The 13,721-nt window shown below is 43.0% G+C and overlaps 1 protein-coding gene across 10 annotated transcripts in view; it reads right to left on the bottom strand.

Annotated features, from left to right (window-relative positions):
• The window catches only part of LOC102508199 (protocadherin gamma-C4), a 175,705-nt gene that overhangs the window by 118,157 nt on the left and 43,827 nt on the right, over positions 1-13,721 (bottom strand). Inside the window, exons 1-2 of one of the 10 annotated variants that reach the window (XM_032476971.1) lie at positions 10,088-13,155; positions 8,570-8,846 (exon numbers count right to left, since the gene is read on the bottom strand). The exons of 6 other annotated variants lie outside the window; for them this stretch is intronic. In XM_032476971.1, the coding sequence (XP_032332862.1) occupies positions 8,715-8,846; positions 10,088-12,508 (2,553 nt within the window). In that variant the 5' untranslated portion in view covers positions 12,509-13,155 and the 3' untranslated portion in view covers positions 8,570-8,714. Of the gene's footprint in view, positions 1-6,400; positions 9,206-10,087; positions 13,156-13,721 lie in introns of those variants that run through there. 3 more of the 10 variants (XM_032476963.1, XM_032476957.1, XM_032476960.1) reach the window with 3 other exon arrangements.

The following is a 13,721-nucleotide window of genomic DNA, read 5'->3' as shown; positions in this document are numbered from 1 at the left end:
CGAGGTGCCAGCTCCACCCCCGTGGAACCGTCAGTGGGGAAGGTGGGATACAGAATCTCAGGTGTGTTGTCATTCTGGTCCAGCACGAATATGCTCAGTGACACATTACTGCTGAGTGGTGGGTCCCCACTGTCACTTGCAGTCACTCTCAATTGCAGGTCACGGAACTGCTCATAGTCGAAGGAGTGCAATGCATATAGGATGCCGGTGTCAGAGTTGATGGAGATGTATGAAGAGATAGGTACCCCCTGGATGGTGTCCTCAGACAGGGAGTACGTGACACGGGCATTCTCATCGCTGTCAGGGTCGTGTGCAGTCACAGAGAAGATGGAGGCCCCTCTGGCGTTGTTTTCAGGGATGTAGACAGAGTAGGAGGAGTGGAGGAAGGCAGGTGGGTTGTCATTGGTATCTGCCACACTCATGGAGATGTGAATTTCCATGGATAAGGGTGGTGTTCCACTATCTGTGGCTTTCAGTGTGATGTTATACACAGAGAATTTTTCCCAGTCTAGTTTTTTTGCTGTCACCAATCTGTAATAATTGTCTATTGATCTTTCTAATTTAAAAGGTAGATTTTCTGAAATAGTGCAGGTCACTTGGCCATTCCTCCCAGAATCTCTGTCTTGAAGGTAGAAAAGAGCAACTACTGTTCCAGGAGGTGTGTCTTCAGGGATTGGGCTACTTACAGATGTTACAGTCACTTCTGGGGCATTGTCATTCACATCTAAAACTGTGATCAATACTTTAGCCCTTGTCGTACTACCAGGACCGTCCTGAGCTTGAACTTCCATTTCATAGTAGCCGGATTCTTCATAATCTAGGCCTTCTGCAGTTGACAATTCTCCTGTGTGGGAATTCAGCTGGAATATCTGTAGAATTTTTGGAGTTATTTTCCTAAAAGAATACATCACTTCCCCATTGACTCCCTCATCCAGGTCTATAGCGTTTACCGTGAGTAATTTTGTGCCCACTGGCACGTTCTCAGGGACAGTTACTTCATACTGGGGCAAAGAGAAGACTGGCGCATGATCATTTACATCTACCACTGTTACTTGGACGCGGGCAGTTCCAGATCGTGGTGGGTCACCGCCGTCTGTGGCTGTGAGGAGGAGGTGGTGAGCTGCCACTTCCTCCCGGTCCAGCACACGCTCCAGCACTAATTCCGGATATTTAGTTCCATCGTCTCCAGTTTGCACAACAAGAGAGAAGTGATGACTGGGGTTGAGATGGTAGCTCTGGAGGGAGTTTGTGCCCACATCCAGATCCCTAGCCTCTATTAAGGGAAACCGCACCCCAGGAGCTGTATTCTCCATTATTTTTACATTCATTTCTTCTGTCAAGAATGTAGGAGTGTTGTCATTAACATCCATTATTTCCACTTCTATAGGGTAAAGATTCATTTTATCTTCCATCAGGATGTTAAAGTTCACCAGACACTGCGCAGTCTGTGCGCAGAGCTCCTCCCGGTCTATCCTGCCCGCGGTGACTAAGCTGCCGCTTCTCGGGCTCAGAGCAAAGAGCTGCGTCCTACCTCTGGAGACGATACGGACTCCGCGCTCCGTCAGCTCCTGGGGCTCCAGTCCCAGATCCTTGGCGATATTACCCACAAAAGAACCCGTGTCTGTCTCCTCCAGCACGGAGTAGAGAATACGTCCTGCAAAGACTTCCCTCTGGGTCCCCAGGAGGATGGAGAGAAGGATGAATCCTCTGTAATCTCCGCCCCTCTGCCGAGCCGCCATTCTTGCCCTGCTGATCTTTAGACACTGGACCAGCTCTTGTTGTGCTTCTGGATGCCGGTATATCTGCGTGGAGCGCTCTGTGTTTGGAAAAGGAACCCAGAATCCAATACTATAGAGGCCCGAGCTTAGTGCAGCTTGAAACAGAGTTTGTCTCAATCTGGCGTTTCTTTGTGCTGTACAAGCTCAGCGGATCTTGGAACCACTTTTCCCCCGGTTGGTGAACAGCGGCGCTCAGAGTCCTTACTAAGCTACTGCACCATATTGAATCAAAATAATTGATTCTTCAGAAAGTTGTTTTATCCTTCAAAGTTCTCCCATTTATATTTCTTCAATTCATACATCTCTGATATTATTTAAAAATGAATTTTAATAAAGTGTGAATTAATGCAACAACATTCATGGATGGGTGTTTATTAATCCCAGATAATTTTAAAAAATTATCTGCTTTGCATTGCAACTTTGAAATGATTCTTAGACATTGCCTCACACTTTATTGCACATAGATAAAAATCAGTTATTGCAGGTAAATAACAATATGATTTCTTCTTTCTTTTTTTAATTAGTAGACTTGATTTTTTTAGAGTGGTTTCAGGTTCACGGAAGAATTGATCAGAAAACACAGAGGTTCACACATAGCCCTCCCCACCCACACATATATACTCCCCTACCCTCCACATCGCTCATCAGTGAAGTATGATTTATTTTTAAAAGATGTGTGTATACATAAGATGTTATATAGAAGCTGTTTATATCAGTATATAATAAATTTAAATTACTTCAATAATATTGAACATATACTATGTTCTAGACACCACAAGGTAAGGCGGAGAGTCAAAAATTTCTTTAATATATAGAAAGGTAATTTAATAAAGCTTTTTATTGAAAGGAACCTTAGAGATTGTTTAGTCCAATGTCTTCATTTGAATGATTTTTAAAATGAGAGAGAATTGCTTTAACCTTGACTATATAATAGTAGAATCGATGTAGGAATACAAACACCCTCACTCCCAGTCTTCTAAGAAGAAACCAGGGAATCATTATTTGCCTTCACTGATGCTCTACGCTCCAAAAGTGCCATTAGAAATGAAATGAGAAGCCAAGCAGCAGCAATCAGCTACAGAAGCAACTCATTTTGTACAGATGGCAGAAATTTGCAGAGATTCTACTGGCTGTGGATTCATAAGGAAATAGGTGTTGGCTTGATGGCATCTTTTCATTATGCAATTTGAATAATCGTCCTACCCTATTCCAGAATAACTGAGAAAAGATAGGTCTCTAAACAGCCTTTGAGCATACATGCAGGACTGTCCTGAGAAGATCCTTAGAGGTACTCACTGCTCCACTGATTTTAATGAAGCAAAACTCAGTTGTTGATGGATCTGAGGTTACCTTCAGCTGGTAGAAAGAAAACAAAGTTCCTTCCACATAGCTGCAGAAGAGAGTGACCTGTTCTGAAATGAAGACCTGGCAAGAAATAGCCTTGCTTTGTAAATTGTTTTAAGCCCGGGGAGTAGCTAGCAGCACCAAGAGGAAGAATTAGAAGTAACACTGAAAATGTTTAGCTTAGTTGGTGAGAAATTTCTAAGTAATCTATTTCCGCTCTCTGATGGCATTACTTCAAAACATAGGAAATACTTTGAATGAAATGCCGTTTCAATCTATCAAAATAATTCATGTCATATATGCTTTCACCAAGTAGATAAAAGAACTTTTTTTTGGTTCAAAGGAACCAATATGAGTATTGCAGATTAATTACATAAACAGGAATTTAAAACTATTTGTTTAGTAGCAACCTTGAATTTCTTGTTAATATAAGCAAAGTACATGGTCATTAAAGATCATAAGTATTTGCAGACATTTTCAAATAACACTTTCACGTCCATATGTTATGGCTCCCAATGTCATGATTTTTTTTCTACCTTATACTTCATAGTGTCATCTCACATTTGTCTCTTATTCTACTGTTTTTAAAAAGTCTTAATTAACTTAGTACTTCTGGGTACCTTCTTTGGAGTTAAATAAGTAAGATCTAGATAAAGGAGATAATCAAGTTTTCTAAGTTACTCTACAACACAAAGTTAAATACTAAAGATCTCTACTAGACCAACAGATATGTTTAAATATAACACAAAACTACTGTATAAAATTGAAATAATGTTGTATGTTTAAAGTGAGTATGTTATTATTGATTGAGTTATTAGGAAGAATCTTGACTTTGATTTGTTTACTTGTATAAAAAAGTATATGGAAAATCTATTAGACTTCCCATCAGTGAGTTATTTATCTTCTCTCCTTTCTGTATGGAACCTTTTTTCTATTGAAGAACCACTTGTTTGGAGTTCTGTTTAGGTTTTCATTCCCAGGCAAAGATGTAGGTTTTTCCCCCAGTGATTCTCTCTGAGATTTACGCCTTGCCCTCTGACCCCCAACCCAAATGTTTGATCAGAATGGGTGGTTTTCACAGTTGATAAAATAGCCTCAATAATTTGGTAGATTTTTTCCCAGTGCTTTCAAATTAGTATATGCTCAAAATCTCAGACTGCCTGTCTTATTAACAATGATCTGTAGGGCATGTAAGTGAATAAGCCTCAGTTACAACTTAGCAAGTTCCATGACTGCCAGAGTTAACACTTGGTCAGTCCACATGAATGAATAACTATTGTGAGAGTAGAATCTAACAGTTTTTCTGTCAGTAAAATATTTTATTTGTTTAAATGAAATGCTCACGGGTAACTCAGATAAGAGAATAAAATAAGCCAGCCTAGTATCCCAGTTAGTGAGCAGAAAAAGAAATAATATAAACCAATCTACCATCCATGAAAACCAGTTAATGAGTTTTGCTTTTAGCAATGGAGGTACAAGATTAGTTTAAATCATCCAGTATGGGTGATATACTGAAATAACATTTATACTCTTAAGAGTGTATGAAACAAATCTTAACATTTGCATATGAGACCATCTAACTCCCACAACTAATACTCAAGATTCAAGTTCTTTAAAATATTTACTATTAAATTCTGATTAAACCATCAAAGAATTATATCACAAATGTCCAAACAAATTATATTCGAAATGTGTATGATTGGAATCTCTTGGCTAGTCATATACATTTGGAATTTTGAAATAAATAATTCTAAAATAATTGCTGAAATGTAAATACCACAATATTGATTTAGGAAAAACACGCATTAATTACCATTAGCAGTTAACTTAAAGACATCTACTCAATATTATATTTGTTTACCCATACTGACAAATTCAAATTACGAAGGAGGTTCTCATTCATTTTCAAGGTATCTTCTGAATTGTCTATTTTACACATGCATACCAAATTTAGATGAACAAGTGGCAAGTCCATTGTATTACCAATAACAGAATCCTAAACTCAGGATTGGAAAATACTTTGGGTATCATGAAGTTCAACAACTCATCAAATTATATTATCTCCTTTATTCCGTTAATCCCAGGGCCATCCACTTACTTTTGCAAAGCACCAGTAATAGAATCTCCCAGCTCCTAGACAATCCATTTTCTGTTAGAACAACTTTAACGACTCAAAACTTCGTTTTTTTCCTATACATGAAGCCATAGGTTCATTCACATCTTTGGGCCATGATGAAATAGAGTAATCATGCTTTTAAATGACAACCCTCCTTTTGTTGAATATTTGAATAGAATTCCTACATGACAAAGGCTCTATTTTATCTAGGTTAAATACACTGAGTTATTTAAATTCTTATTTGAACACTATTAATCCTTTATTCTCCCATTCACTAGTTCTCTATTTTTATAGATATATCTTGTAAGTGGACCCTAATTAGCGCATTTAAAAATCCTATCAAACACAGAGATTGCAGAAAATACTGTAGTAGGCATACAGCACCAGGTGCTTACATATATTTATTAACAATCCAAAATTATAATGGTGATGTCAGCAAATACTTGCTCACTATACTGCTTTATAGTTTGAAAAAAAATTTTTTAATGGAATTATTTTATTTTCCCAGAGTTTGTGTGAGGTAGATAAGACAAGTTGTTTTAACTTAAATTTAAATTGAAAACTATAGATATTGCGACTGGTCCAAAAAGATAGTTCCAGGAATATTACTGAAGCCTTCTAAAATCAAAGATCAGTTGTTTCCTAGTACACACATCAGTTACTCTTATCTTTTATAAAAATAATTTTTGATTCCTAAGTAGTGAAGAGGGAATATCTCCCCTAGATTCCATCATTTTAGAAAACATTTGCTATAAGTTAACACTGGGAAAAAACCAAGATCTTGATTATTTTTTTTAAACACAGGCTGTGATCCATTTTTTCACATTAGAAAAATAAAGAATCTCTATGTCACATAATAGAGAAAAAAAAAAAAACCTAAGAAGTGAGATGTACATAGCCAAAGGCACAAAGAACTTTGCTAAGAGAAGAAAAGCAAAGGAAATTCAGGGCATACCTTATTAAGATTTGTGTCTCTGTGTTTGTGTGTGTGTGAGAGAGAGAAATTCGAGAAAACTAAGATTTAATAGACTTCTACTGATGTAAAAGAAAAACCTCCCCCAAACTATATGATTAACTGAAAGACTAATAAAACTAAGGACTAATCAAAGATAAATTTAATTTTTCCCATTCAAATAAAATAAATAAAAAGTAATAACCTCACCTGAACAAGGGAATCTTGCTCTTTATAAAAATCTGAATCTTCCTGAATCAAAAGAGGCTCGCTTTTCCCACAGCTCTCCTGGCTGATGAGCGTGTCCGCGTAGTTGGGCTGCGGGAAGATCACGTGACTCTTCCGCGAGTCCGCGGTGAGCGACACCTCGTGGGAATAGGTCTGCAGGAAAGCCCGCACCCCGTCCACGCCCACGAACTGAGAGGCGGGTACGCCCGCCAGTCCGCCTCCTGAAGCCTGCAGCACGCGCGACGTGTGCCAGCGCCTCAGCCTGAGCGCCAACAGCATGATGACAAAGACCAGGAAGACGCAGGAGACCGCGGCCACCGCCACCACCAGGTACAGCGTGAGGCCTGAAGCATCAGAGTCCTGTGGGACTTCCAGGCTGCCCAAGTCAGCCAGGACGTCTGGGATGCTGTCAGCCACGGCCACCGTGAGCGTGACAGTGGCAGAGAGAGGGGGCTGCCCATGGTCCTGCACTGCCACCACCAGGCTCTGCTTGAGCGCATCTCTGTCCAGCAGGGCCCGCGCTGTGCGCACCTCGCCCGTGTGCAGCCCCACCGCGAAGAGCCCTGGCTCGCTGGCCTTGAGCAGGCGATAGGACAGCCAGGCGTTCTGGCCTGAGTCTCTGTCCACCGCCACCACCTTGGTCACCAGGTAGCCGGGCTCTGCAGAGCGAGGTGCCAGCTCCACCCCCGTGGAACCGTCAGTGGGGAAGGTGGGATACAGAATCTCAGGTGTGTTGTCATTCTGGTCCAGCACGAATATGCTCAGTGACACATTACTGCTGAGTGGTGGGTCCCCACTGTCACTTGCAGTCACTCTCAATTGCAGGTCACGGAACTGCTCATAGTCGAAGGAGTGCAATGCATATAGGATGCCGGTGTCAGAGTTGATGGAGATGTATGAAGAGATAGGTACCCCCTGGATGGTGCCTTCAGAAAGAGAGTATGTGATCTGGGCATTCTCATGGCTGTCAGGGTCATGTGCAGTTATGGAGAAGATGGAGGCCCCTCTGGCGTTGTTTTCAGGGATGTAGACAGAGTAGGAGGAGTGGAGGAAGGCAGGTGGGTTGTCATTGGTGTCTGCCACGTTTAGGGAGATGAGAGTTTCTGTAGACAGGGGCGGCATTCCTTTGTCTGTGGCTGTCACAGTGATGTTGTACAAGGACACTTGCTCTCGATCTAGAACTGTATTGGTCACTAATTGATAATAATTGTCTATGGATTTTTCCAGTTCAAATGGCAGACTTCTTGGGATAGAACACGTTACCAGGCCATTCAGCCCAGAGTCTCGATCGTATACTTGAAAAAGAGCGATCACTGTTCCTGGAGGTGTATTTTCAGCAACTGATCTGCTTCCAGATGTAACTACCACTTCTGGCACATTGTCATTCACATCCAAGATAGTTACTAAAACTTTTGCTCTGTCTAGTAGACCTGGCCGATCCCGGGCTTCAACATCCAGCTCATAAAAGCTAGAGTCCTCATAGTCTAGATTTGCAGAAGTTGATATTTCTCCAGTGAAAACATTCAAGCAGAAAGTCTTTGAGATCTTTTCTGCTATCCTCACAAAAGAATATGTTACTTCTGCATGGACTCCTTCATCCTGGTCCGTGGCATTTACCGATAACACTGTTGTACCTACTGGCAGGTTTTCAGGAACACTCACACGGTACACAGGCTGAGTAAACACCGGAGCATTGTCATTTGCATCTAGGACAGTTACCAGAATTCGAGCCACACCTGAGAGGACAGGGTCACCACCATCGATGGCAGTAAGGACCAGGTGGTGAATGGCCTCTCCCTCCCGATCCAGGGCCCCCTCCAGCACCAGCTCAGGGTATTTGAGCCCATCGTCTTTGCTTCGCACATCCACTGAGAAATGACTGTTCCCGCTAAGCTTGAAGCCCTGGAGAGAGTTCACTCCCACATCCGGGTCAAAGACCTCCATTAGTGGAAACCGAGAGGATAGGGCTGCGTTTTCGATAATTTTCACTTCCAATTCTTCCCGTAAGAATCGGGGTGCATTGTCATTAATGTCCACTATTTCCACTTCTACGGGATAAAGATTCAATTTATCCTCAACGAGGATGTTAAAACTCACCAGACAGGGCACGCTCTGCGCGCAGAGCTCCTCCCGGTCTATCCTGCCCGCGGTGATCAAGTTGCCGCTTTGCATGTTCAGAGCGAAAAGCTGTGTCCTACCTCTGGAGACGACGCGGACTCCGCGCCCTGCCAGTTCCCGGAGCTCCAGCCCGAGATCCTTGGCGATGTTGCCCACGAAGGAGCCTTTGTCCAGCTCCTCAGGAATGGAGTAACGGATCGGCCCGGCCCCGGCCCCCCATAGGGTCCTCAGGAGCAGGAAGAGGAGGACTAACCCGCCGTGGTGCCGGTGCCTTTGCAGAGCCGCCATTGCTGGCTCGTTCCGGACTTCCCTGAGATTATGAGTAAGGTGGAACAGGTTCGCATCAATTTGGGGCTTCTCAGAATTGGAGGTCAAGGTCCATAAACAAGCAGAGACCAGACGCGAAACGCTCTAGGGCAGAATTTCTGCGCAGCTGCAGAGCTGTCCTGTCTGATTTGCTTTGTGCTTGGAGGATATAACTTGAGTTCTCATTGCTTTCCTTACCCGGGGTTAGTGAACAGCGACGCTTAGAGTCCTAACTTAATACTGCACCATCCTATGTAAATCATCATACATAGGATCTTATTTCTGCTAAATATGCATAGATAACACTCAATATTTCTCTCCCCAAGAATGAGAAGCATTTGGAAGAATAAAATAGCTTATTCTGAAAATTTTTATCTGTTACATGGAATGTCACTTATTTTTGTGACATCTCTTAAGGCCTTAAGAGAACACAAATAATTTTACACTTTTCTGCCAATCTTGAAATCCACACTACACCATCATTTATATTTGTCTCATTTTAAATAAGGGCATCAACAACTACAAGCCTATTTGGAACCAATTTACCACTAGGTTACAACAGCTGTCATTTTTAGACCTCATTACCTATTTTTATTAGATTTTTATTTTATTATTTTTTATGTATTGCACTTTTATTTATTTTTAAGGGGAGTTAATTAGGTTTAGTTATTTATTTTTTTAAAGGAGGTACTGGGGATTGAACCCAGGATCTACTGTATGCTAAGCATGTGCTCTACCACTTGAGCTCATTACCTATTTTTATTAACATATGGATTAGTAACTGCCCTAATTTAGCCAATATTTGTGTATACTTTTAAAAAGATGCAAAGTAAGTGAAAATATTTAGGCTACAGTGAAAAGAATTTTTGTATTTATATTATATATAAAACATAGTTAAAATTATGTTATAGTTTAACCACTTAATTGTCTGGATTTGTGCTTAAGTATATACAGATAATATATCTTACAATGATAATGTGAGATATTAATGTATTTAAACATTTCAGGATATATTGTTCAGAATTAACAAAAATTTCAAGACCATACTAAGCAACATTCCGTGAAAGAACAAATGCAATACACATAAGCAACCAATTTCTAACACCCCCAACCCATTTTATGCCCAGAAAAATTAAGGAGACACAAAAATTAGGCCATAGCTAGCCTGTATACTTTTTGGTCTCAAAAATAATGAATTGAAACCTAATTATACTTATGGGAAGAAAGGGTTTTGAAGTAACTCACCTGATGCAAATTGACTGAATTAGAAGTCATTTGGGCATTGTCATCACTGGTACTTTCAAGCCAAGAGGCTTCATTACATAGAAGATCTTGTGGTGGAGTATTTTCAGGCTTTATATTGAGAAACTTAAACTCAGTTTTTGAGGAATGGGTGGCAGCACACAGATTGTAGGAATAAGGCAAAGTCCCTTCCTCATAGTTGGGGAGAACTCCAGGTCCAGCCTTGGAGCAGAGACCAGTCTGAAAGCATCTCCAAGCAGTGGGGCTGGAGGAGCGTCGCAAGCTCAGGGCGACTGCCAGAATCACTACCAAGAGGAAGAGCACTGAGATCAAGGCCAAGGCCACCACCAAGTAAAACTGAAGCTCAGCCTGGGGGTCAGAGGGCTCTGGGCGGTCACTGAGGTCAGGCAGCGCCTCCTGCAGGCTGTCCGCGAACACCAGGAGCAGCGTGGCGGTGGCCGAGAGGGGCGGCTGTCCCCCATCGCGCACTGCGACCAGCAGGCGCTGGCGGGCCGCGTCCCTGTCGCCCAAGGCCCGCGCCGTGCGCACCTCGCCCGTGCGCAGCCCCAGGCTGAAGAGCCCGGGCTCGCTGGCCTGCAGCACGTGGTAGGACAGCCAGGCGTTGTGCCCAGAGTCGGCGTCCACCGCCACCACCTTGGTGACCAGGTAGCCGGGCTGCGCGGCGCGCGGCACCGTGTCGAAGAGCGCAGAGCCGTCGGGCCCCAGCGCCGGGTACAGCACCCGCGGCGCGTTGTCGTTGCGGTCGCCCACCAGCACGCGCAGGCTCACGTTGGCGCTGAGCGCGGGCGAGCCGTGGTCGCGGGCCTGCAGCGTCAGCTCGAAGGCGCGCAGCTGCTCGTGGTCGAAGGCGCGCTGCGCGAACAGCACGCCGCTCTGCGCGCTCACGGACACGTAGGACGACAGCGCGCGCGGCTCCAGGTCGCTGGCCACGATGGAGTAGGAGACGTGGCCGTTGGGCCCCAGGTCGGGATCTGAGGCGCTGATTTGCATGATGGAAGCTCCGGGCGGGTTATTTTCTGCCACGTGGACCACGTAGGAGGCCTGATGGAAAGCAGGAGGGTTGTCATTGACATCAGTGACTTTCAAGGTGACACTTCTGTTAGAGGAGAGGGGAGGCTTGCCCTTGTCAGTGGCTGTGATAGTGACATTGTATTCTGGAGTCTTCTCTCGATCTAAGGTTCCATCTGTCACTAGCTTGTATGTGTTTTTTGTATCTTGGACTATTTTAAATGGAAAATTTCCTTTTAGTTGGCATAAGATTTCCCCATTAAATCCAGAATCTAGATCATGTGTTTTGATCAAGGCAACAACAGTTCCCAGCTCAGCATCTTCTTGTATATGTTTAGATTCAGAATCCACAGTTATCTCAGGAGCATTGTCGTTTTCATCCAAAATATCTATTTGTATTTTACAGTGTGCAGTGTGACGTCCACCATCCTTTGCTTCCACCCCAAGTGTGTAGCTCTCTCTCTCCTCAAAGTCCAGTTCTCCACCAGTGGTGAGTTCCCCTGTTTTACTGTCCAGCTTGAACAGTTGTCTCACTGCCTTACCAATGTTGATAAAAGTGTAGGTGATCTCAGCATTGATACCCTCATCCAAATCAGTGGCCATCACTCTTAGCACAGAGGATCCCAGGGGTAGGTTTTCTTGAACACTGACTCTGTACATGTCCTGGGTGAACACTGGTGGGTTATCATTTGCATCTGCCACAACTACCCTGATCTGGGTAGTGCAGCTTCTGGCTGGCTCTCCCCCATCCACAGCCGTGAGGACCAGGAGGTGGCAGGACTGTTCTTCCCTGTCCAAGGGAGCCCTCACTACCAGTTCTGGGTATCTACTGCCATCTGGGTTCTCCTTCTGAATCAAAGAGAAGTGTGGGTCAGGGCTGAGGTAGTACTGCTGCAGGGAATTAACACCTACATCTGAATCTTGTGCAGATTCCAGGGCAAAGGTGGCTCCAGTTAGGGCCAGTTCACTGATTTCCAGTTCAGTGATATTTCGGGTAAAGATCGGTGAGTTGTCATTGACATCCTGAATCACCACGGTTATATGAAAAAAGTTCAAAGGCTTTTCTGCGACCATTTCGAATTCCAGAACACATATAGACTTCTTGCCACAAATCTGCTCTCGGTCTATACGGTCGCTCACAAGTAAGTCTCCGTTCTCGGTGCTCACTGTAAAGAATTTCTTCTCAGCACTAACCCGCAGGTTCCGAGTAGGTAAATCTCGCACGCCAAGCCCCAGATCCTTGGCGAGGTTCCCTACCACTGACCCGCTGGCCAGCTCCTCTGGAATAGTGTAGCGGATCTGCTCCGAAAGCGCCGGGGAGAACAAAGACAGCAGGAAGAGAAACAGCATTCGCCTCCGCCCAGCCAGGCGCTTCGGCCCCAAGCGGTTTCCCATCCCGCTCTCTGTGCCTTTACCTTTCTGATTCCGAAGAGCTGCGGTCGCTAAATGATCTCAGGAACTTCTGAGCAGGAGCGACTCCTTGATAAGTCCTGGCGGGCAGATTTCTCCGATAGATATTTCCACGGCAGAAAGCCTGAGGGAAAGTGCGTAGTTCTCGAGATTTCGCGGACCTTGGGCGATTCCTTTGCGTCAGGAGGAGCTCCAGTACTAGCCAACAGCGGCACCCCGCGCCTCGGCTGCAGAACTGCATTAGTGATTACTAAATCAGCTTCAAATATAGAGCCAGCTAGAAGACAATTCTACTGTCCTGGTACAGATACTCATTCTTCCCATTTTACAAGGATTTTTTATATTTTAAATACTTTCTATATCTTAGTTCTCGCTGCCACTTCTTTGAACTTGAACTTTATCCATCTAAATAAAGTGATTTTTACTCCTCAAAGCCAGAGGTATTTTGCTGAAGATGTTTATTGGCATTGTGCTTTTAGTTTCCATTTTCAGCCAGTGGTCATAATAACATTCTCCCTGCGTGCGTTAGTAGAATTGAGGACCAAATAAAATAATATATAGAAAGTGATACAAATGAAAGATAGTATTGCGAGTGGCAGAAAGTGTAATATGAAGATTCTTGAAATATCTGCTTGATGTATATTGTTATTTCACTCTATTTGCTTTTATTCTAACTTATAAAAGTGATCAATTTCATAGCTTTTAGTTTTATCCTACGTGTCACTTTCTTCTATCTTATTTTTATAATCTCCCCCAAATAATTTATTGATGGCAAGGAGATTGGTTATCCTTATAAGATAAAAGTATGGTAAGAAGCAAGACATTCTCTTTTCCTTAGTTTCCAAGTGTCAATTTTTTTTTCTGAGATATAGTCGGTTTACAATGCTGTGTTAGTTTCTGGTGTACAGCATAGTGATTCACTTATACACATATATATTCCTTTTCATATTCTTTTTCATTATAGGCTATTACAAGATATTGAGTATAGTTTCCTATGCTATACAGTAGGACCTTGTTGTTTATATATTTTATATATAGTAGTTAGTATCTGCAAATCCCAAACTCTCAATTTATCCCTGCACCCACCCTTTCCCCCCTGATAAACATATGTTTATTTTCTGTATCTGTGAGTGTGTTCCTGTTTTGTAAATAAGTTCATTTGTTCTTTTTTAAAGATGCCACATATAAGTAATATCAT

Source organism: Camelus ferus, chromosome 3, assembly GCF_009834535.1.
Source record: "Camelus ferus isolate YT-003-E chromosome 3, BCGSAC_Cfer_1.0, whole genome shotgun sequence".
Taxonomy (NCBI): domain Eukaryota; kingdom Metazoa; phylum Chordata; class Mammalia; order Artiodactyla; family Camelidae; genus Camelus; species Camelus ferus.
The sequence above is the reverse complement of the archived record's forward strand: the minus strand, read 5'-3'. Positions and strand labels throughout refer to the sequence as shown.